At 38.5% G+C, this 22,527-nt stretch overlaps 1 protein-coding gene across 3 annotated transcripts in view; it reads left to right on the top strand.

The window, feature by feature from the left end:
- Nucleotides 1-22,527, top strand: part of LOC144597272 (5'-3' DNA helicase ZGRF1-like) — a 69,132-nt gene that overhangs the window by 39,258 nt on the left and 7,347 nt on the right. For all 3 annotated transcript variants that reach the window (XM_078406408.1, XM_078406400.1, XM_078406390.1), the window contains 11 exons: nucleotides 780-979; nucleotides 2,864-3,006; nucleotides 3,450-3,596; nucleotides 8,036-8,150; nucleotides 9,789-10,033; nucleotides 11,101-11,260; nucleotides 15,775-15,852; nucleotides 16,358-16,499; nucleotides 17,388-17,515; nucleotides 19,625-19,748; nucleotides 21,240-21,416. In XM_078406408.1, the coding sequence (XP_078262534.1) occupies nucleotides 780-979; nucleotides 2,864-3,006; nucleotides 3,450-3,596; nucleotides 8,036-8,150; nucleotides 9,789-10,033; nucleotides 11,101-11,260; nucleotides 15,775-15,852; nucleotides 16,358-16,499; nucleotides 17,388-17,515; nucleotides 19,625-19,748; nucleotides 21,240-21,416 (1,659 nt within the window). The remainder of the gene's footprint in view (nucleotides 1-779; nucleotides 980-2,863; nucleotides 3,007-3,449; nucleotides 3,597-8,035; nucleotides 8,151-9,788; nucleotides 10,034-11,100; nucleotides 11,261-15,774; nucleotides 15,853-16,357; nucleotides 16,500-17,387; nucleotides 17,516-19,624; nucleotides 19,749-21,239; nucleotides 21,417-22,527) is intronic.

The raw sequence follows: 22,527 nt of genomic DNA, 5'->3' as shown, positions 1-22,527 counted from the left end.
AAAAAAATGTTTCTTCATTCCCTATCTGCAGGATACAGGTACTGAGACCAATTCCACTAACTGTACACACGCTGTTGTAGGTCAGCTAATACAACAACCATTGGCAATCTCTTGGGAGTATTCCTGGTCTTCATATCTTATGTCTGCATTCAGAATTACATTTAACCACTGGGCTGTTGATGAGCCATAGTGGTTTAGTGTGGAGAAACAGTATGGAAATAGGTGCTTTGGCCCACCAAATTCATGCTGCCTATCGATCACCTGTTCACACTTGATCTATGTTCTCCCACTTTCCAATCCAGCCAGTACAGACAAGGGACATTTTACAGAGATCTAAATAATCTACAAAGCCCCACATCTTTGGCATGTGGAAGGAAACCGTAGCACCTGGAGGAAACATACACAGTTACAGGAAGAAATTCCACACAGACAGCACCCAAGGATAGAACCCGGGTCTCTGGAGCTGTGAGACAGCAGCTCTACCAGCTGCACAACTGTGCTTCCCCTTGTGTTCTGTGCCATATTCATTCTTTTACTCAAAAAATGCAAAGATTATTCTAAAGAATGAAAACTGACCTCAGAGAACTCAAATACATTTTAATTTTATTGTAAAGTGTAAAAAGATTTTAAATGGATTCCCATCTACCCATGACTTACTATCAAAATTTCCTTAAATATATAGCATTTCCGTACAATGTGAGTTGCTGAATCATTGTTTGATGTTTCCAATCTTGCATTTGAATGTCTTTCTAAAATTCGAATTGCATTTATTTTTTTAGGGTCGTTTATTCTATACTTGTGATGCCTCAAAAAAAGATCAGTGTAAATTTTTCAAGTGGTTAGATCACCTGCAGCCGATTGAGTTGAATCAGAAAATGGAGCATCAGGCTAAGTTGCAACTGGCTGATGCCAAGAGTTTGAGTGCCTTTTTTAGAAGCCAGCATGTTCCTCTGTACTGTGAATGTCAACTTCATATAAGGTGTGCCTTAGTTCTGTTGGTGCTTCGTACCCCTGACACAATAATGACCTGTAATGGTTTAAATTTCTGTTAATGCTGTTATGTCAAAACTGGTTTGTGTCTAATCTTCTCTTGCAACTGCAGGCAATGTAGCACCCATCTTTTAGTCTGAAGAAGGGTCTTGACCTGAAACGTCACCCATTCCTTCTTTCCGGAGACGCTGCCTGTCCCGCTGAGTTACTCTTGCTTTTTGTGTCTATCACCTGTCTTTTAACCTCTTCCAAAGATAGATACAAAATGCTGGAGCAACTCAGCGAGTCAGGCAGTATCTTTGGAGAAAAATAACAGATGACTTTTCTGGTTGTAACCCATCTTCAGACCGAAAGTAGAGATGGGGAAAATAAACTGGAGGTGAGAAAAGGCCAGAACAAATCCAGGCTGGCAACAGACGACCTCGGGAAAGGTAGAGCCCATAATGGCCCATTGTTGGACGGGGAAGGTGTGATAACAAGAGGGATACAAGGATGCGGACAGTGGAACTGATAAGACTACTAGGGGTGGGGAGAGGAGGGAATTCAGGAGTTACTTGAAATTAGAGAAGTCGACGTGTGTTGTAAGCTGTCCAAGTGAAACATGAGATGCTACTAACCTCTTCCCGTCCACCAACCAGAGATCCAAACAGTTTTTATTTCCAGGTGAAGCGCACTTCTAATCTAGTGTATTGGAGTTGATGCTCACTATGAGATCTTCCCTAATTGGAGATGCCCAGCACAGATTGGGTGATCATTTCTGTAGGAAGGAACTGCAGATGCTGGTTTAAACCAAAGATAAACACAAAACGTCAGACAGCTGAATTACGCCAGCTTTTTATGTCTAAAACATTTGGTTTGCAGGACTGGCCCTGAGCTGTCACTTTGAGTATCCCATTCCACTCCCATTCTGACCTAAGAAAAACACAAAAAGCTAGAGTTACTCAGCGGGTCAGACAACATCTCTGGAGAAAAGGAATAGGTGATGTTTTGGGTCGAGATCCTTCTTCAGACTGCCTGAAGAAGGGTCTCAACTCAAAACGTTGTCTATCTTTGATTTAAATCTGCATCTGCAGTTCCTTCGTACATATTCTGACTAGGAAACTTGAGGAACAAAACCTCATGTGTAGGAAAGAACTGCAGATGCTGGTTTAAATCGAAGGTAGACACAAAATTCTGGAGTAACTCAGTGGGACAGGCAGCATCTCTGGAGAGAAGGAATGGGTGAGGTTTTGGGTCGAGACCCTTCTTCAGACTGAGTTACCCCAGCATTTTGTGTCTACTTTCGAAAAAAATCTCATCCTCTGTCTCAGTAAGGTTGTAGACTTCTGTATTTGAGATCAATTTCTCCAACTTTATGTAACTTGGGGTTTTTTTCTGTCCTTATTGGAACTGGCTTCGCTGCCTGTCAGTATTTTTGCTCTTTTTTTCTTAACCAGTATACTGCTGAACATGCCCCAAACCCATGCTACTAACAATAAAACAAGATGAAGCATAAAGAGGTTCTAACTGCTATTTTTACTGTTACATCTACTTAAGAAATCTCACCTGATGGGATATTGCCCTTGTACTGGTTACTACAGCAATAAGTTACAAAATCCTAACTTATTTTCTCTCCTTCCCAGTTCTGGTGAAGGGTCTCAAACTTGCAGCATTATTTTTTTCCCTCGTAAAAAAGATGTTGCATGGCCAAATGAGTGTTTCAGGCATTTTTTGTTTTCATTTAACAATGTGATGTAGTGCATTGTTGAATTTAACAGTTCTATTTCAAGTAGAATGATATTTGTCACTTGCTTTCTTTCATTTTAAAGATGAGTGATATTGGTTATGTTTTTAAAATATTTAATATACTTATTTTCATTTTGATTGTCGATAGGAAAACATCTGGATATCAAAGAAAAAGATTTTATCGTGGCAAGTGGAAAGAAATGATAAATGACGCAAGTTTAGAAAACTGCTGTAAAACTAAATTGTATCTCCGGTTGAGCTGGAAAGATCATTCGTCAGCCTACAATAAAGGTGCACTTAACCATTTCAATTTTAAGCACTGAAAATGAGGGGAGGACCAAATATTGAGTTTCTGTCAGAATATTAGTTGCTTTCTAAAAATATTCAGTTAGTTTCACTTGGGAAAATATTTATCTGTTGCTCGTGAAATTTAGAACAATCACATCATGTACAGATATGTGTTCAGTTATGGAAGGAAGGTGGGCAGTTCCGTTTCTTTAATCGGGGCAGTTTTGATGCAGATGCAATTTCAAAGCATCAGTCCTTGTAAAACACCTGTGAAATCATTGATACAGTTATCTGTAAACGGTTGAACCTTTAAGATATAATTTTTTTAAAGAAAATTATGTAATTAAATTCATCAGATCTATCCTGAATAATAAAATAAAACGTTGTAAATTTGTAACCGCTTTGTCTTTGGTTTATAACATCTTTCCAATTTTTACTTTTGACAGATGATCTCTGGGTTATTTCAAAAACCTTGAAATTTGATCCAATTGACACTTTCATTGCATGCAGTGCTTTCTATGGGCCATCATCAAACGGTGAAATAGAACTTCTGCCAGTGAAAGGCTATTCTCCTTCTAACTGGCCTTCAGACAGTAAGGAATTTAATTTGTATTCCATTTAGTTTCTCTCACAGTAGCCTCAACTGCTCCCAATCCCCCCCAAACTTTTGATGCATGTATTATACAATTTTCAATGGGGCTTTATGCTAGGCGGCAAATCATGTTTTTATTTAAAGATAGCATTTTATTGTAGGATGGAGTTCTTGGTTGAGGTTTCTATTTTGCATTCAAGAGGAAGTTAGAACAATGGCTTAGAAATTCAATCATGTCTGGATAGAGCTCTTAAGGATAGCGGAGTCAGGGGGTACGGGGAGAAGGCAGGAACGGGGTACTGATTGAGAATGATCAGCCATGATCATATTGAATGGCGGTGCTGGCTCGAAGGGCCGAATGGCCTCCTCCTGCACCTATTGTCTATTGTCTAGTTTAATTTAGTTTAGGTTATTGGTGACATCAGAGACATAGTTGAAGGATGGTCAGGGCTGGCAACTCGATATCCCATATTATAGATTTTTCAAGTGAAGTAGGAGTAAAAGGGGAAGAGATATGGCACGTTAGTCAAAGAATGCATTGCTTTAGTGTTGAGGGCAGATATCCTTGAAGTTCTGCAAACAAAGCTACCAAAAATGATGTCACTTACGACAAACTTCCTATCAGTCCCTATGAGATGGTGGAGATAATATGCTGACAAATATCAGAGAGATGCAATAAAAATAGGGTTATTATACTGGGGGGATTTTAATTTGGTAAATATTGGACTTGGTTTGGCTTTAAAGGTTTAGGTGGAATATTTAAAGTGTGTTCAGGAGAGTTTTTTGAGCCAGAAAAGAAAGCTACCAAAAATAATGTTGTCACTTACTACAAACCTCCTAACAGTCACTAGGAGATGGTGGAGATAATGGTGGCGCAAAGAAAGGGGCTGAGAATGCATCCTTGCATAATACCAGTGTTGAGGATTATCATAGAGGATCCTCACTCCTCACTAATTGAGGTCTGTTAGTCAGGAAGTCGAGAATCCAGTAGCAGAGATGAGCGCTGACTCCAAGTTCCATGACTTTGGTGATGAGTTTGGATGGGATAATAGTTTTAAAAGCAGAGCTGTGGTCTATGAATGGGAGTCTTACGTAGGTGTCTGTCTTATCCAGGTGTTCCAGGGATATGTTGATAAAGTGCTGTTTGTTTCAATGTTACAGGATTGAAATGCATTTTGCATGGAGTGCAACATGATAGTACTTGAGAGACCATTACCTGGTCATATTTTATCACTTCACAAACCAGTACATAAATCATGCATTTGGATTTAATATGATTTCTGTTTCGGACATGGATCAAGTGATTTATTTCCCTGAAGCTTTGAGCATGTCCAGGAACACTGACCTATGTTGTTTAAAAAAGCAGAGACGTGTTAAGAGACCGAGTTTGTCTTTCCCTATCAACAACATGTAAAAGGGAAGGCCATTTTGAAAAGGCTTGTGAGATTGATGTGAGTCAAAGTAAAGGCTTTGAGACTAGGGTGAGTAGTGACAAAGTAAGATTTATTTTCTCTCTCTTCATGTCTCAGTTGAAGGGAGTAGTTCTAATGGTATGGAGGCGAGGGCAGTGCTATGCTCCTCCTGTAGGAAGCGGGCATCGGGGACATTTCCAGCTTCACTGATGACTACATCTACGGGATGTGTATACAGCTGCAGTTCCTGGCAGACTGCCTAGAGAGGTTGCAACTGCAGATGGACTTGGAAAGGTTCATTCAAAATGCAGGGAATTAAGTAGACAATGCATTTAGTGAGCTGCTCACCCAGTTGCTCCCCAGGTACAAATATAGAGGAGACAGGTGATTACCAGATGATGATGGCCTCACAGGAGGGAGCAGTGGCAGCTGCCCTGTTTGTGGCATTTGAACATAAGGTTCTGGGGGAAGCAAGATTGTGATAATGGTAGGAGATTCAATTCTATCAGATAGACATTTCTGTGGTCACAAAGAAGACTCCAATGTTGCCTCCATGTTGCTAGGGTCAAGGACGTCTAAAAGCAGCTGCAAGACATTCTGAAAAGGATAAACAGCTGGAGGTTGTGGTGCATGTCGGCACCAACGACATGGGTAGCAGAATGGATGAGGTCTTGCAACTTGAGTTTGGAATACTAGGTGGCCGTTTAAAGATTGGGACCTCAAAGGTTGTAATCACTGGATCATTTCCGATGCCTCTAGGTTGTGTTTATAGGAATTGAAGGAAAGGTCAGATGAATGCATGGCTGAAAGGATGGTGCTGTAGGATGGTGTTTAAGTTTGGAACCATTTCTGGGAAAGTTGAGATGGGTTGTACCTTAACCATAGTGGGGCCAATATCCTTACTCGGAATGTTTGTTAGTGCTGTCGGGGAAGGTTGAAACTGAGTTAGCAGGGAAGGGGCTCAGATTGGTTAATCAGAGGGAGAAATATGCCAATTAGAGAAAAAAAAGTTAATAAGTCCCGTGGGCAGAAAAAGTGAAGAGGAGAACACAAAAGAATTCAAAGCTAAATTGCATCTAGTTTAATGCAAGGAGTATAGCTAGTAAAGTATCTGAACTCAAAGCTTAAATTAACACGAGTGACTATGATATTGGTGATATCAGAGACTAGGTGAAGGATGGGCAGGGCTGGCAACTTGATATCCTATAGTATAGATTTTTCAAGTGAAACAGGAGGAGCAAAAGGGGAAGAGATATGGCACGTTAGTCAAAGAATGCATTACTGTAGTATTGAGGGAGGATATCCTAGAAGTTCTGCAAACAAAGCTACCAAAAATGATGTCACTTACTACAAACTTCCTAACAGTCACGAGGAGATGGTGGAGATAATATGATGACAAATATCAGAGAGATGCAATAAAAATAGGGTTATTATACTGGGGAGATTTGAATTTGCCAAATATTGGACTTGGCTTGGCTTTAAAGGTTTTAGGGGTGGAATCTTTTAAGTGTGTTCAGGAGAGTTTTTTGACCCAGTATATAGATAGACCAATGACCAAAAGAGTATTATTCGACCTTACCTTGGGGAATGTTGCTGGTCAAGTAGAGGGAGTGTCATCAGGGAAACACTTTGAAAATAGTGAGCATAACTCCAAGTAATTTAAATTTGGTGAGGAAAAGGGGAGTTATGGATCAGTAATTTAAGCTCTGAATTGGCCACAGCCAATTTCATTAATATGGGGAGAACATAAAAGGTAGACAGGGAGCATCTACTTGCTGGTAAGGCTATAGCATCACAATGGGGAGCAGTGGAATTGGCAAGAGTTCAGGGCTAACATGTCCTTGTCAGAGTAAAAGCCAGGGGTAACATATTTAGGAAACCGGGATGTTGATGGATTTTGAGGTTTGGTCGGAATAAAAAGAAGCATATGAAAGGAAGGGGATCTAATGAGGGGGGAAGCCAGTCAAGAGTGGGGAAAATATAAGGCGTTAAAAAAGAAAATCTGGAATGGCTAAGAGGGATCATGAGAAATCACTGGGAGATAGGATTAAGGTTGTTCCAAGGGCGTTCTGCAGGCATATTAAGGGCAAAAAATAACCAGAAAAAATGTAAGGGGTTCAATCTGTGCATGTTGCCAGAATGTTTCGGGAATGTTCTCAGTGCATGATTTTCATTCGTATTCACAAAGGAAATAGACATTGTAGTTGGAAAATTTAGTGAGAGAGTAGGTGAATATCCAGTCGATGTCTCCATAATTAAAGAGGCGCCTGATTAAAGTATATGAAATGATGGAATTTTTAGATGGGAAAACTGTAGTAAACCTTTCCCATATTGAAGGTAGATAAAACTAGAAGACATAGGTTTAGGATAAAGGGGAAGAGATTCAGAGAGGATATATGGGGAACCTTTTTCACCAAGAGTCATAAACAGCTGGAATGCACTGCCTAAGAAAGTGGTTAAAGCTGGGTCACTGACAGCAATTAAGAAACGCCGAGATGAACATTTGAATCGCTAGGACATAGAAAGTTATTGACCGAATGCTGGCCGATGGGTTAATATGAAAGGCTTCATACTGGTCGACGTAGATGTGATGGGCCGAATGGCTTGTTTCCATGCTTATAATTCTATGATTCAGTGACTGTACTGGACTGATGGACGCTGCTCACGCCTGAGATTGTGTTTCCAAGTGCAATACTAGACAAACTTCCTTATTTTGATGGGATCCCAGAACTCTAAATGATTATTGACTTAAAATGCCAGCTATTTCCTACTTGCGTGTTCTGTGATCTCCTGACTCTTCCCAGTATTTTCCTTTTTTTTTTCTCCAGATTTCCAACATATTCAGTGTTTTGCTTTCAACGAAAGCAATTTTTCATACATCTCCGTTTATTGGCCTATCAAAATTAAACACAAAACATAGTTTTGTTTATAATTTTGTTTGTTCACGAATGAATCTGTGCTCATGAGCAATTTGTATAAAATTCTTTGTTATCGAGAAGGCAACTAATTCTTTCTCTTGCTTTCCCAGTGATTGTTCATGCCTTATTTATTGGTAATGTTACCACTGAGCTAACTTGTCTGAGAAATCTGCAGGAACATGTTAACTCAGCTTCCCTTCCTCTGATGCCATACTTGCTCAAAATGTAAGCCATCCATTTTTGCATTCAGCACTGGTACTTGAATTATTTATGTTGATAATTAGTGACTAAACATTCCCAAAATAAATGTCGTATTGCAAACTTTAATAGCATGTGAAATTCTGATCAGAATTTTTGTTTGTCAACAGAACAGTTTTTTTTATTGAAATTGTGGCAATTACAATCTTACAGCCTGATTGGCTAAGAGTGGATAGTGCAAGAAAATAACTGCAGATGCTGGTACAAATCAAAGGTATTTTATTCACAAAATGCTGGAGTAACTCAGCAGATCAGGCAGCATCTCAGGAGAGAAGGAATTCCTTCTCTCCTGAGATAATGCCTGACCTGCTGAGTTACTCCAGCATTTTGTGAATAAAAGGCTAAGAGTGGATGGTAATTTTAATTGGAGACTAAGAACATCAAGGCCAAGGCATTGGGATAGAATTTCTGCAGGGTATCTCATGATCAGAAATAATTTTGAGCATTTCCAGTGTTTCTCCAGCATTCTGCTGAGACTTTGGTACAAAGTCCATCTCATCCAGTTTCAAATGACATCTGTGTTTTCAAACCCACTGAATAGCAATCCTATGCAGGAGTCTTGGCTCCTTCTGCCTCTGTACATATTAACTCCTGGGCACTTAACTAAGGCAACTGGAATCATCTGATGCAAATGATGGTCAAGCTTATGTTTGTGACAAGTAGATTAAGGAGCGGATTGTAAAGTGGGTGTGACAAACTCGTCATTTCAGTACCTCCACAAACAGACTTTATGCAAGGAAGCAGCTACAATTGAAGAATGAACTACTGAACAAATTCATCAACTAAGGGTGCGATTCCGATCTCCCAAACTATATCATTGCAGTCTTCACACTTTTTTTATCTGCACCATCTCTTTATTTTGTAACACTAACAGTATAGTCTGCACTCTAGTTATTCTTCTCTTTGCATTACCAGTTGTACTTGTTTGTGATTTGATTGTACTCTTGTATTGTTTGACTTAACAGTGAATTTTCACTGTATCTTGGTGCACATGACAATAATATACCAATACCAAAATATGGTATTTTATTGAAATGTGCATAATATATGGGAAGTTGAGATTTAATTAGTTTCTCTCCCAATTGTTCAAAAGAACACATTTGTCAGTGATAGTTTTGGCATTGTACTTGAATGGAACAAATCACCGTATAACATTGCTGACTTTTATTAAGTTTGCATGTTAATGTCAGAATAGTTTACAATTTTTCCTCTTGTTCTATTATATGGTAGAAAGCATCTTTCAAGAAATGCTGCACACTGCCAATTAATACAATTGTCGATAAAAATGGTGAAATAAAATGTACATGAATTTTAATATGCAATTTTCAGTTTTGTTGGGAGAAGATGCATTGAATATTGTTGGCCGTAGAGGTCAACTGCTTTTTTTCCAGTGAAGATTTAGAAAATGTAAAAGCAATATTGCCATTCAACAAATTGTTGAGAAAAGTTGATTATTGCTCTTCTGTATTTTACTAAATATAAATACAAGTAAAGTAGCAAGTTTCAACATGCTTGAATCCAAGTGTCCATAACAAGCTCATTAGAAAAAAGTTCCATAATACTATAAAAGGAAAAAAAAAGTAAATATTTTGTTTTAATATGTAGGCCTGAAGATGAAGAAGAACTGATAATCAGGTCTGCAAGACAACAGTTCATTTCACCTGCTGTGACAAAGCCAGCTTGGATGACTGGGTTGTTGTGTAAAGAAAGGACAATGCAATTGACAATGGAAATGATACAGGCATTTCACTTGAACACAGATCAGGGAGCTGCATTCAAACAAGTGGCTACAATGATAGCAAAAGGAGAAAATTCCCAGGATCTCATTCTGCCAGTCACTGTCATACATGGTAAAAGTTGGAATTACTCTATTATTTCATCTTCATAATATGTAGACTTTTATGATCACTTTGGATTTATTCATCATCGTATTCCAATAGTTCAGAGGGTGGGTCTAGCCAATCAGCTAGAACATCCATTGACTTTAAATTGAATTTTGATAAATGGTTTTACCAAATCAATATGGTGACCCCAGGTGAGTAGGTATTGTGCAGAATCTACAGCTCATCAGAATGCCTTACTTGTTCATTTTCAAAAGAATATGTCATAAGTTGCTATTAGTATGAGATCAGAACTATGCATTAATTTATGCAGGACATACAGGACTATAGTGAACAGACCAGTAAAATGTATTTACCCCAACCTTATGGAAGGATCATTGATGAGCAACGTAGTCTTAAACAGGAACCATTATTTATAATGGCAGATTATAATAGCAAAAAAATCTGGGAAATATTATTAGATGTTAAGTCAAGTACAGAAAGGTAAATAAATACTGGATAAAAAATATATTTTTTTAAAGCTCCAAATTCGATTATAAGTTAACCATGCTAGATTACACACATAAAAGTTAGATTGTGGTGCCAGATCTATGGTTTGGCAGTAGTTAAGAACTATTGCACCATAAATAAAGTACTTAAACAGACAAAAACCTGACTTTTTATTAACTTTATTGAGTTTATCTGTGACTGGTTGATACATTAGAATGTGTAGCTAGAGTGTGAGCTATTATTCCCATGTAATTTAAAGAAGATCCAGGCATCTCAGACAGATATTCCAGATTCTATTGCCCAGTTTATCCTTAAGTAATGTACAACACTTTGCGGATTTCCTCTAGAACGCAGCACTGCCCTCCAGTGGTCATCCACATGTTTTCAACAATTATAATGTGCATCATTTTATCTTGGTGTGGGGATATGATGAGTTTCTGTACTGGTGGAAAAATATCTTTGACTCTGCTTATGTACCCTTTTGTGAGGTAAAATAATCAGAAATTCTATATTTTTCCATTGGAATTTTGATACTCCAAAACTAGCTTTTTGTTCCTTTAATGTTTTGTATTGAATTTCCTTATTAGGTGTCTATGGAGCTGGGAAGAGTTACCTGTTGGCTGTTATGATTTTATTTCTTGTTCAACTTTTCGAAGAAAGTGAAGCAAGTGAAGGTCCCAGACAAGTTCGATGGAAACTTCTCGTCTCTGCCTCTACCAATGTTGCAGTGGACAGAGTCCTGCTTGGGTGCGTTATAGATCAAAACGATAAACAAAATATGGTTGGTTTTGGCAAGTATTTAGGTGGACTTTTCATAATTATTACGCACACACACACACACAGAAAATAGCAGTATAAATAGTATTGAACAAGGAGGAGGAATTGTGTAGGCAGGAACAGCAGATGCTGGTTTTTCCAAAGATAGACACAAAATGCTGAAGTAACAGTGGGTCAGGCTGCATCTTTGGAGAAAAGGAATAGGTGATGGTTTGGGTCATAACCCATCTTCAAGCGGAGGAGGAGGAATTGTCTGCTCTGTCTGTTTTGATTGCAATTAAACAACTCCGCCTGCTGAACGGATAATGGAGTAATTCATGTGAGAATTTCATTTTTATATAAGCTGAATGTCAAATTAGCAATTTCAAGGAATATTACCAACTCTGAAGTGTTTTCCATCATTGCTCCAGTCATGCAAACCTTCAAGGAGAACTTTCCACTCACATTTGGAAGTATTTGGTTTATACAGAAGCCTTGAAATCAATCAAATGTAATTCTGCATCTGTTCTACTACACTCTTCAGACTTGTGAAATTTGAAACAGTTTTGTAAAACATGAAACATCTGTATGCAGAAGAAACCAATTGAAAGCTAAGCTGTCATTAGTTAATCACCTTTTTAAATAACAATGATGTAGGTGTCCCTCAAGTTCTGAATTTAAATTCAGCTGTGTAACTTGAAGTGTTGTCTGGACTGTCAAGCTTCAGAATGGGAACACATGTAAAATGTCACAAATTGATTCACTGTCACAATCTAATATACATTTTGATTGTGCGTGTGCTATCGCCTTCACCAATCTTATGCCTGTAGAGATTTATCCCACAGATGTCAGAATGCTGCACACAACATTTTGGCACATTAAGAGCTCATAGAGCCTAAAAGAAAGGATGCTTCCCAGCCTAGTTTTTTTTCTCCATATTGGAGAATATGGGAGGAGTTTTTTCATCAATGAATACACAAATTGGTGCAAGTAACTGATTATGAATGCCGAAATGCTGGCCAGCTCCAAATGGCAAATTTGTATTCACCTTGGATTAGTTTTTGTGTGCGTATGTACGTGCGTGCCCTTCGCCCACTCTGGACCCGAAACGTCATCCATTCCTTCTCTCCACACATGCTGCCTGTCCCACTGAGTTACTACAGCTCTTTGTGCCCATCTTGAGTAATGAGTTAGTAATATCAACCAACGAATTGTTAAACTGTAGTAATAACTCATTTGGTATGAAAACTTACAGATAGATGCACAGGTTTTTTGACCTTCTTCAAACTTACCTTTAAAGCCAAGGCACAAAGGGAATGAGAATTCACGTGGTAAATTTGAAAAAGTAACAATAAATGTTAATACTAATATTTGCTTTCTTACCTATTCCTGCCAAAATGTTCCCAATAATCACTGACATGCAGACATCTGCGCTGGTGTGTAGTAAATATGTGTCCTATGTTGCATCCTTTTGGGAAAAATTCAGTTCCTCTGATGAATCGTTGTCTGCCAACCAGTAACCGCTGAGCTCAAGGAAATTGCAAAGTAATATTGTCAAAAATTGCAGTTGGATTTTGATTGGTTGGGCTGGTGGGCTGAGGAATGGTTAATGGAGTTTGCAATGTGCAATACTTTGTTATTGTCACGTATGTACTGCACGGTGAAATTCTTTTTTGTATAGCTCACAAATGCACGAATGATCATATTTTGGCACCATTAACAAAAAGGCCAAAGTCCGGTCCACGTGTTCGATGTTCTGGAGCAGCTTCTGATCCAGACAATCCCCAGGCTGCAGCAGGGTCTCCTCTGTTGCCCTCGGCCAGCTTAGCCCATGAACCAATGTCCCTCTCCTTGCCCGACCATTTTTGTGTCCCAGGGGCGCCTCCTGCAGCCAACCTGAAGGTGCTTGAGGCAATACTCCTGTCCCTCTCTCACTTCTGTCATTATCAACCCTCTCTCCTCGTCTCTCAGGGCTGAGCTCAGCAATTCTGAGCTTCCCCCCTGTGCCAACGGCCTGCCAAGGCCCTTCTTCGCTGTAGCCAAGCCACGCCAGCCGGGTCTTCAGCACAACCCGGGAGCCTTCAGATAATACAGATAAGTGCAAGGTATTGCATTTTGATAAGTTTAACTAGGGCAGGACCAACGCAAGGAATGGCAGGGCTACGGGGAATGTTGCAGAGCAGAAGGTTCTAGGAGTGCAGGTAAATAGTTCCATGAAAATGCTGTCACAGGTAGATAGGGTGGGAAAGAAAGTTTACAGCACATTGGCCTTCATTAGGCAGAGTACTGAGTATAGAAATTGGGAAGATTTACGAGCATGTCGCCCAGGCATGTGAGTTTTCCATGTTTCCACGGATTTCCGCGTTTTTTTTAATCAATTTTCCGCCCTTCTTGCATGGTTTCCGCGTTTTTCACTTTGCCAAATAAACGGAGAAATCGGATCGAGAAAAAGAAAGAAAAAAAAGCGATGTATAGACTTGTAATGAACACTAGGGTTCCGCTAGAGGTCGCTAGGGTTTCCCCGAAAAATTCCCCCGCGCCCTGGAAGTGTCCCCAGAAATGTGGCACTTAGGCTGGCCAAGGCAGCCAATCTCAACCTCAACGGGACTTCCACGGCCAATCGGTGAGTTGAATTTGCAACCTGTGGCAGGGGTTCTGGAACTCTAGCCCAGCCGGAGCCAGCAAATCTATCCCCATAGCCGACTTCCTTGCCCTGCTGGATAAACCAGCAAAACTCTGGAATCAAGAGTGCCAGAAAATCAGTGGTGGAACTGTAATGAGTAAATATTAAATTTAAGTGCAAGATTATATAATTAAATTAATTAAGACAGGGTTAAAATATAAAACACAGTAGAAAAGCCAATTACCACCTTTTTGGGCTGATTATCAATTATTGTGTGAACTTACTTCAAAATGTTATTCGTTTACAGTGACATATTCACATTATTTTGTAATGTCTGTTTTTACTTTGAAATGCACTAAAAGGCTTGAAACTGGCAATTTCCTGTGTAAGTTTTCAAAAAAATTCAGATTTTTTGACCCCGTTGTACGCCTCGCGCAAGCGCTTGGCTCTTTTCCTCTTTTTTTTTTTTACCTCACTCACATGCCTAATGTCACCAGGACTCGAGGGCCTGAGCTATAGGGTTGAGCAGGCTAGGACTTTATTCCTCGGAGCACAGGAGGATGAAGGATGATCATATAGAGGTGTAGAAGATCATGATAGATAGGGTAAACGCAGAAAGAGCCTTTTGCCCAGAGAAGGGGAATCGAGAACAAGAGGACATGGGTTTAAAGTGAGGGGGGGAGATTTAATAAGAATCTGAGTGGCAACATTTTTTACACAAAGGATTGTAGAGGAGCTCGTTCAGGCAGGTACTGTCACAATGTTTAAAAAACATTTGAACAGGTACACAAATAGGATAGGTTTAGGATATAGGCCAATGCAGGCAGGTGGGACCAGTATAGATGGGGCATGTTGGTTGGCGTGGGGAAGTTGGGCTGAATGGTCTGTTTCCATGTTGTTTGACTCTTTGATTATTGTTGAGATAAGGATGTTTCCACGGAAATTAGGAAAGATTTAATTCATTGCTATGTGATTTAAGACCTCAGTCACTGATATTTAATTTTGGTACCGTCTCTGGTGATCCCTTTCTCTTATTACCCATGGTTAGGAATTATGAGGTACAAATGAATCTTCACTATTTATTTTCCCCCAACCCGATTTAAAGTACAAGTATGTTCAATTGATATATTCTACAAAATACTTATCATCAAAACTCAACAGAATGGCTCCACAATGATAGGCTAGATGGAAATGCAAGACATTCAATCAATTGAAAACATTGTCATAGAATTTCTCAACGATATTATCTATGCCTTGTTATTTCAGAAAATTAATTATGGATTGTAGCTTAAGTTGGATAGTCTTTGACTCTCACAGCTGCTTCTCCAAATGATTTCTTATGTGGATGCATTCATTGGAGTGACCTAGACAGATAGGAAATTAGATAATTTCTAAGTGTCATTTCACAGCCTTGTATAATCTGTACTGTAAGAATTCTGAAGAATATTGTGCCTTTTGGAATCCCGCTCAACCATTGAATTGCATATTATCATCGTTGCCTTAGCCGTTCAATAATTTACTTTGCTCATAAGCAAATATTGTACTTGGTTTTCAGTATGCCTTGCATGTAAAATGTAGTTCATTACTTTTAGTCTTTCTTGAGCAAAGAAGAAAAGTGTGAGACATAGGAGCAGAATTAGGCCCATTGAGTCTGCTCTGGCATTCAATCATGGTTGATCTATTTATCCCCCTCAATCCCATTTTCCTGTCATCTCCCTGTAACCGTTGATGCCTACTTTTGGGGATCATGCAGACTTACCTAAATGCATCTACATATAATTGTTTCATTTTGTTTCACCTCTGCAACTCTATTCAGAAAAATAAACATTATTCCCCAGTGTTTTCTATTGCACAATAAACTAACATGGTTTATTTTAATTAGGCTGCTGGAACTAGGATTTGATAAATTTATTAGAGTTGGAAGCATTCGGAAGATTGCCAAACCCATCTTGCCATACAGGTAAGCACAATTTCCATTCTCTATTTTTGTCAATGAAGATGTGGTATAATGAAACCCTTAATACTATTGGTCTACAATAAAATATAATGGCCACAGATTAACATTAATGTTGTCATCTCGTATGACTATGCTCCTGATTGTACTCTGGCTGAGTTAGTGATGAATAAATATGCTGCATCCTAAATTTCTTCCAATTGTCATACATGATATTGGTCAGGTATTTCCTGGAGTTGTGAATTGTCCATACTGTGCTTGCAATATTTCTTCAAAACTGTTGGGCCAACCCCATTTCTTAGTTGTCAAGAGGATGAAGGGCATTCACAGTGTCCACAATGTAGATGGGAAGGGACTGGACAAGGCATGGCAGGATATAGATGTTTATTTACTTCCTGAAGGAACAAATAGTCTCTGTTTAATTGTCATTAATGTTAAGAAATCAGTCGTCTTCCCAACAGAACAAGTGTACCATAATGGTTATGATAATTTTTAATGAGAGTTTAATTAGTTTACATGCAGGTAGCGACAGTGAGGAACTACGAGAATTACAGGCACTCCTTAAGGATGATTTGACGCCAGTGGAAAAGGTGCATGTGAGAAGATGTATTGAGCAACACAAACTGGGCAGGAACAGAGCTCTGCTCAAGGAGGTCAGTACTTTGTTTTAGCATATAAACTTTACTGAAAGAAAATCCTTTCATTGTTTATCAGCTCTCAGGAATATGGAGCACTTTTTATTTCTTGAGGCTAATTGATTGCACTGTAACCACGTCAAAGGCACTGGCGGGCGTGGTAAAATTTCACGAAATATGTTTGTGTGCGTGCCGATTGCTTTCAAGAGTTGACTTTTAGTTCCGAAGCTTTTATAATGGAATTTACTCCCTGAGTGAATGCTGTGTTCAGTTTTCTGCTGATAAAAGACAGAAAAGCTCTAGTACCTCTTCCTGAACAGTGGGGGCTGAATTGAAGAATGCTGGAAAACCCGCACTGCAACTACAGTTTCAGATTTGTTGCTGCCTGTTTAGCAAGGGGGGGGGGGGGTTGCCTATATTATATTCCAAAAAATAAATATATATATTTTGTGACCCGAGTGTTTCTGGCAAGGCAGCACTCTAATTGCCCTTAAGACCCGCTACCATGCAATGGAACAACCCTGGCAAAAATGCTTTTTGGCATATGTCCGAAGCCAAGTGTTGGAGAAATTCAAAATGGGCACTGATGATTAAGTTCCTCAAAACTAAATGCTCCTTAATAGCACCATTGACAACAGCTACGATCCCCTGGTTTTAGATTGATAGTGGACTATTTGAATGTCCAATTTCCTATGTTTTATATAATGCTTTTTTTTGGAAGTTTAGCATCTACAATATTAAAAAAATCTGTATTGTTGACAGTCTTGGAATACTAGAACTACAAGTGGGACTCTCTCATTTGATGAAAAACTCTCTCATCAGATGAACAACTCTAAACACCAAAGTCTATACATATATAACAACAGGTTTCTCTCCATTTTCTTTTTTTTTCACTGTCTTCTGCAGATTAAAGTGGTGGGCGTTACTTGTGCTGCATGTCCTTTTCATTGTATGAACAACCTGAGCTTTCCATTAGTGTTACTGGATGAATGCAGCCAAATCACAGAACCAACTTCTCTACTTCCTATTGCAAGGTATTGTTATTGCAAACTCATTTCATTCTTTGTAAATTACTGCACAATTCATCACAGGGCAGTTTTTTTGTTTGCCTATCTGCCATTAGTGTTTGTCACAGAGATTAAGTTCACATAATCACAATCAGTGAAAGGAAAAATCCATGCATTTGACATGTTTTGTTGTTTGTTTGTATCTGTTTCGGATGATCCAAAATAGGAAACTTTTTATGAAAAGACACATCAAGCCATTTTAGGGGAAAAACAATTTTTTAAAAGCCACTTTTTACAGTGATAGTAAATATTTATTTTTGTAAAAACAGTACTTGAAAGATGAGGTAATTGATGCACAAAAAGAATAAGTTTTGAGCAAGGCAAAGAAGTGAGAGAGTAAAATGAAAAGAATAAGAGAAATGGAGAGAGGAGAAAAATGGAGGGGGGGGGTCAGATAGGTAAAGGGGGAAATAGTAGATGAAGGAAAGAGGGTGGAGAGAGGACAGAAAAATGTTGAGATGGATGACACAAACAGATGTTCAAAGCTGCACACAAGACGCTATTTGGCTGAGGACTATTATATGCATATTTGTGTGATGTCTGCAAGTTTAATTTAAAAGAGCTACATGTCACAGTTTGTAGTTATAAGTGAAAAGTCCGGATGAAATATGCGTCAAGTTTGGATTAAAAGTTAGGTGACTTGGTAAATGAAATATGTTTTCAGGTGCACCTTCAAGCAGAAGTGCTAGAAAGACACAGACGTTCAGGGTGGGAACAACAGAGTCAAGGAACTTAGCAGCTGATGGCACACCTGATAGTGGAGGACCTATGAATATTATTAGAGCAGAGAGATCACAGGTGCAAAATTGCAGGATATTGTTGTATGAAAGGACTTACAAAAAAAAAAGAGAATATCAGAATGTTGAAGTACACAAAAAATCAGAATATCAGAGATGATAGGTACACAATGAATGATCATGAATCAGCAAGGAAGTAACTAAAAACTATCTCAGTATGTTGGCCCCTCAGAGAAGAGGATATAATTAAAGTATAAATTTGGCAAAAAAGGAAAATTTCACATTTATGTATGTCTTGGGAAAGTGGGTTAGCTGATTTTTCAGGTGCCGTGAAAAGTCCTAAATGTATGTTCACTGAACTCCTTCCATATTGAGGAAGATAGTTCCTTGATTTTCAGTCCATTCATATGAAATGATCATGCCTTTGAGTATGTAGCTTCATGATTGTGTGTTAACTAATCTAAAAAATTCCACAAATAAATCTCAAGACATATATAACGGCTATTCTAAGATTGTTATTGCCAAATTTCAACTATGATTCTATGCAGTTATTACCAATATTTGAGACGCATGAGATAAAATTGCTCTTTTTTTTCCCATACAAACAATTGAAAGTTTGAACAGTTCCAAAGGTTCACAAGACAGACAGACATTACATTTTTACCAAATGTCTATCCCAATTTGGCATTTTGCAACACAGATTACAAAATGTTTGCCCTTTCTTGAATCCACTTAGACTGAAACGAACATCCCCCGATGAGAAATTCTGCTGATCTGGATACTTATATACTAGAGTCGCAAATATTCCCCAGTCTTGTTAACGCATTTCAAAGTAAATTGTAGTCTAATATAATAACACATTGAAATCGCGATTGAGACTTGCTAGAATTCAAAACCTCTGTGGTTATTGGTTCAAAATTTACTTAGGGGTTGGACACGTTAGAGGCAGGAAACATGTTCCCAATGTTGGGGGAGTCCAGAACAAGGGGCCACAGTTTAAGAATAAGAGGTAGGCCATTTAGAACGGAGATGAGGAAAAACTTTTTCAGTCAGAGAGTTGTGAATCTGTGGAATTCTCTGCCTCAGAAGGCAGTGGAGGCCAATTCTCTGAGTGCATTCAAGAGAGAGCTCGATAGAGCTCTTAAGGACACTGGAGTCAGTGGGTATGGGGAGAAGGCAGGAACGGGGTACTGATTGAGAATGATCAGCCATGATCACATTGAATGGCGGTGCTGGCTCGAAGGGCCGAATGGCCTACTCCTGCACCTATTTTTTTTAAAATGCATTCATGACACAATATAAATAAATTATAAATATTAAATCTCCCTTTTCATTATAGGTTTGCATGTGAAAAGTTGATCCTTGTTGGTGATCCCAAACAGTTACCTCCGACCATCCAAGGATCTGAAAGTGCTCATGATGCTGGCTTGGAACAGACTCTCTTTGACAGAATGTGCCTGATGGTAAAGCAGTTTACTTTAACTTTAATGATGGGAATTGTGCTTGTCCACATTAAAAGATACAGTGACACACGCTTCAGCTTTATCCATTTTAACCTGAATGAATCCACCTCAGTCCAGTACATGCAAGTAATATCATTTTCTGGTTTCTCATCATACATCCTCTGCTTTCACCAGTTCTTGTCATGTGAATGGTCAGACATTGCGAACCCAAATGGCTCACAAACGTTATAATTATGTATCTAGTCAAAAAGAATGTGGAAGGAGTAGTGCATTTCTTTAAAGATATTGTGAAAAGGGCCTGCATTGAAAATGTTAACTATTTTTGTTCTGCTCACCGAAGCAGGCAGACATTGGCAACTTGAAATAAGTTGTGTACTTCCAACACGTATACTTATTTTGGGTTTTGTGATCTACAGTATTTTGCTCATACTTAATAGTGCATCTGTTGTACAGTATTTGTCAATGTACTCCTGTGACATCTGCAGTGAGATCACATTTAAGGCCAGAATAGTGCAGCTGCAGTTCCCATTTGCGGCATATATGATGTTACTGGCAAGGTGCAGGGGTATTGTCAATGAGCATGTTATTTATGAATGTTGTTCTGTTTTCGTAATTAAATCGCTGCTTAAAGATCAACATCACAATGGATCATTCTTTTGCTGAATGAGATTAATGTAGATCAAAGTTAATTTTCCTATATATAATACAAATAAAGGCTTCAGCAGATAAAGTTCTGTACAGTAATTTGATTGTAGGGAATCACATAACTGATCTAATATCACCAACTTCTGTATAATTCATGCATTTGAGTATTTCATTTAAAAAAATCTCTAAATTTTATTGATATTCCTGGTTCAATATTTTGCATTTTCTGCTTAAATATTTTGCTTCCATAATCAATCCAAGTGTTATAAATAATCAGTAAGAGAACTAAAGTTAAAAAAAGATGCTCATTATTTGCTGTTCATATATTTAAATAATGCATGTTAGTCATACTTCTATGGAGTTAGGAGTCAGAGTTATTCATGCCATCTGCGCAAATCATCCTGTGTGTCTCCATAATCCCAATTATGTTTTCTGTGTTGTCTGCTCTAACTCCCACTTCATACAGTTTTATTGGTGTAGTCTGCCATCTGTGCCAACTGTCTCAGCTGTGGAATCTGCAGGGCAACACCAGCTGCACCCAACATTGTTTTTGTAATGTGTGCTCGTTGTGCCAAGTGCACATAAAGCACAAAAGGAATATGTAAACTCTGTTTAGAAGGTGGGCAGGTTTGCATTAATGATGGCTTTGCCTTGCATTGTTTGGTAAGTGCCTCTTTCTAGTTCATTTAAAAAAAATATTTGTCAGCATTCATGCATAAAATAAACACAGAATGAAGGCACAAAAGTTCTACTGTTCTTCGGAAGCAATTGCGAACATACTATTGGGGGCATACTGTTTGTGTTAATATTATAATCTTGGTGGATTTTTGTCTCCTTTCAACCCAGGGCCATAAACCTGTTATGCTTCGGACTCAGTACAGATGCCATCCTGCTATAAGTGCTATAACAAATGAACTCTTCTATGATGGGAATCTCATAGATGGTCTTTCTACTTTGAATCAGAATCCTTTATTGGACTGGTTGCCAACTCTTTGCTTTTATAATGTTAAAGGACAAGAACAGGTAAATATTCTACGTTGGATATTGGTTTGTTCAGATTAACATTTTTTTAAAATTGTTATACCAAGCAATAAAAATTGTTGGTTTTTTTTTTCACTTTGTAATAACCTTGGCAGTACCACCACTAAATATTGTATTATTTGAACATACGTCATAGTGATGTTTCTCTTATAGAAACATTGTAATTCTAAATCAGTAGAAAATTGTGCTCCTGCATTTTACCCCAGCTGCTTCCTTTACAGGGGTGAAAGTGTTAATTTGATGTTTTACAGTGTCATCTGTCAGTATATATAAGTAAATAAATCCGTCACCCTGTGCTCTTCATTTAGCTTTTTCTCTTTAAATTTGGTAAATAATTCATTTTGTAAATTCTGTACTAATGCAGAGTTTGGCCAAACAGATAGGAGAAAGTATTTCTTAATTCTGATCTACTTGTGTTTATCAGTGGAGAAGAAAATCCTGCTGTAATGAAATATAAGCAGGTTTCAAGGATTCGCATCAATGAATTAGAAAGAACATTTTTTAAAGTACTATATTAATGCAAAATACAGGAAAATTATTAATAAAGAAATGTCTCACATCCCTCTGCACATCCAAGACGCAGTCTGATGGCTGACCTTGCGATCCCGTGAGTCCTGACACCTGCCTGCACCACAGTCCAGGGTCTCTCTCTCTCTCTCCGTCTCCAAAGGTAAAGTCTTTCTCTCTCTCCATCTCTCTCTTTGCCCCTGAAGGTGAAGGTCTACTTAAATGGTCAAAGCATGCACGTACAATAACTTTATTTCTAAAAACAACTGGTAGCTATGTGGTGAAACTATCTATCCTCCTTTGCGGCATAATTGTGTGAGATATTTGTCCTATCATAAGGTCATAAGTTTTTGTCATAGGAGCAGAATTAGGCCATTCAGCTCATTGAGTTTTTCTCTGCCATTCAATCATGGCTGACCTATCTTTCCTCCTTAATTCCAATCTCATGCCTTCTCCCCATAATCTTTGACACCCTTACTAATCAAGAACCTGTCAATCTCCTCTTTAAAAGTACCCAATGACTTGGTGTCCACAGTCAGCTGTGGCAATGAATTCCACTGATTCACCACCCTTTGACTAAATAAAT

Source organism: Rhinoraja longicauda, chromosome 1, assembly GCF_053455715.1.
Source record: "Rhinoraja longicauda isolate Sanriku21f chromosome 1, sRhiLon1.1, whole genome shotgun sequence".
Classification (NCBI taxonomy): Eukaryota; Metazoa; Chordata; class Chondrichthyes; order Rajiformes; family Arhynchobatidae; genus Rhinoraja; species Rhinoraja longicauda.
The sequence above is the reverse complement of the archived record's forward strand: the minus strand, read 5'-3'. Positions and strand labels throughout refer to the sequence as shown.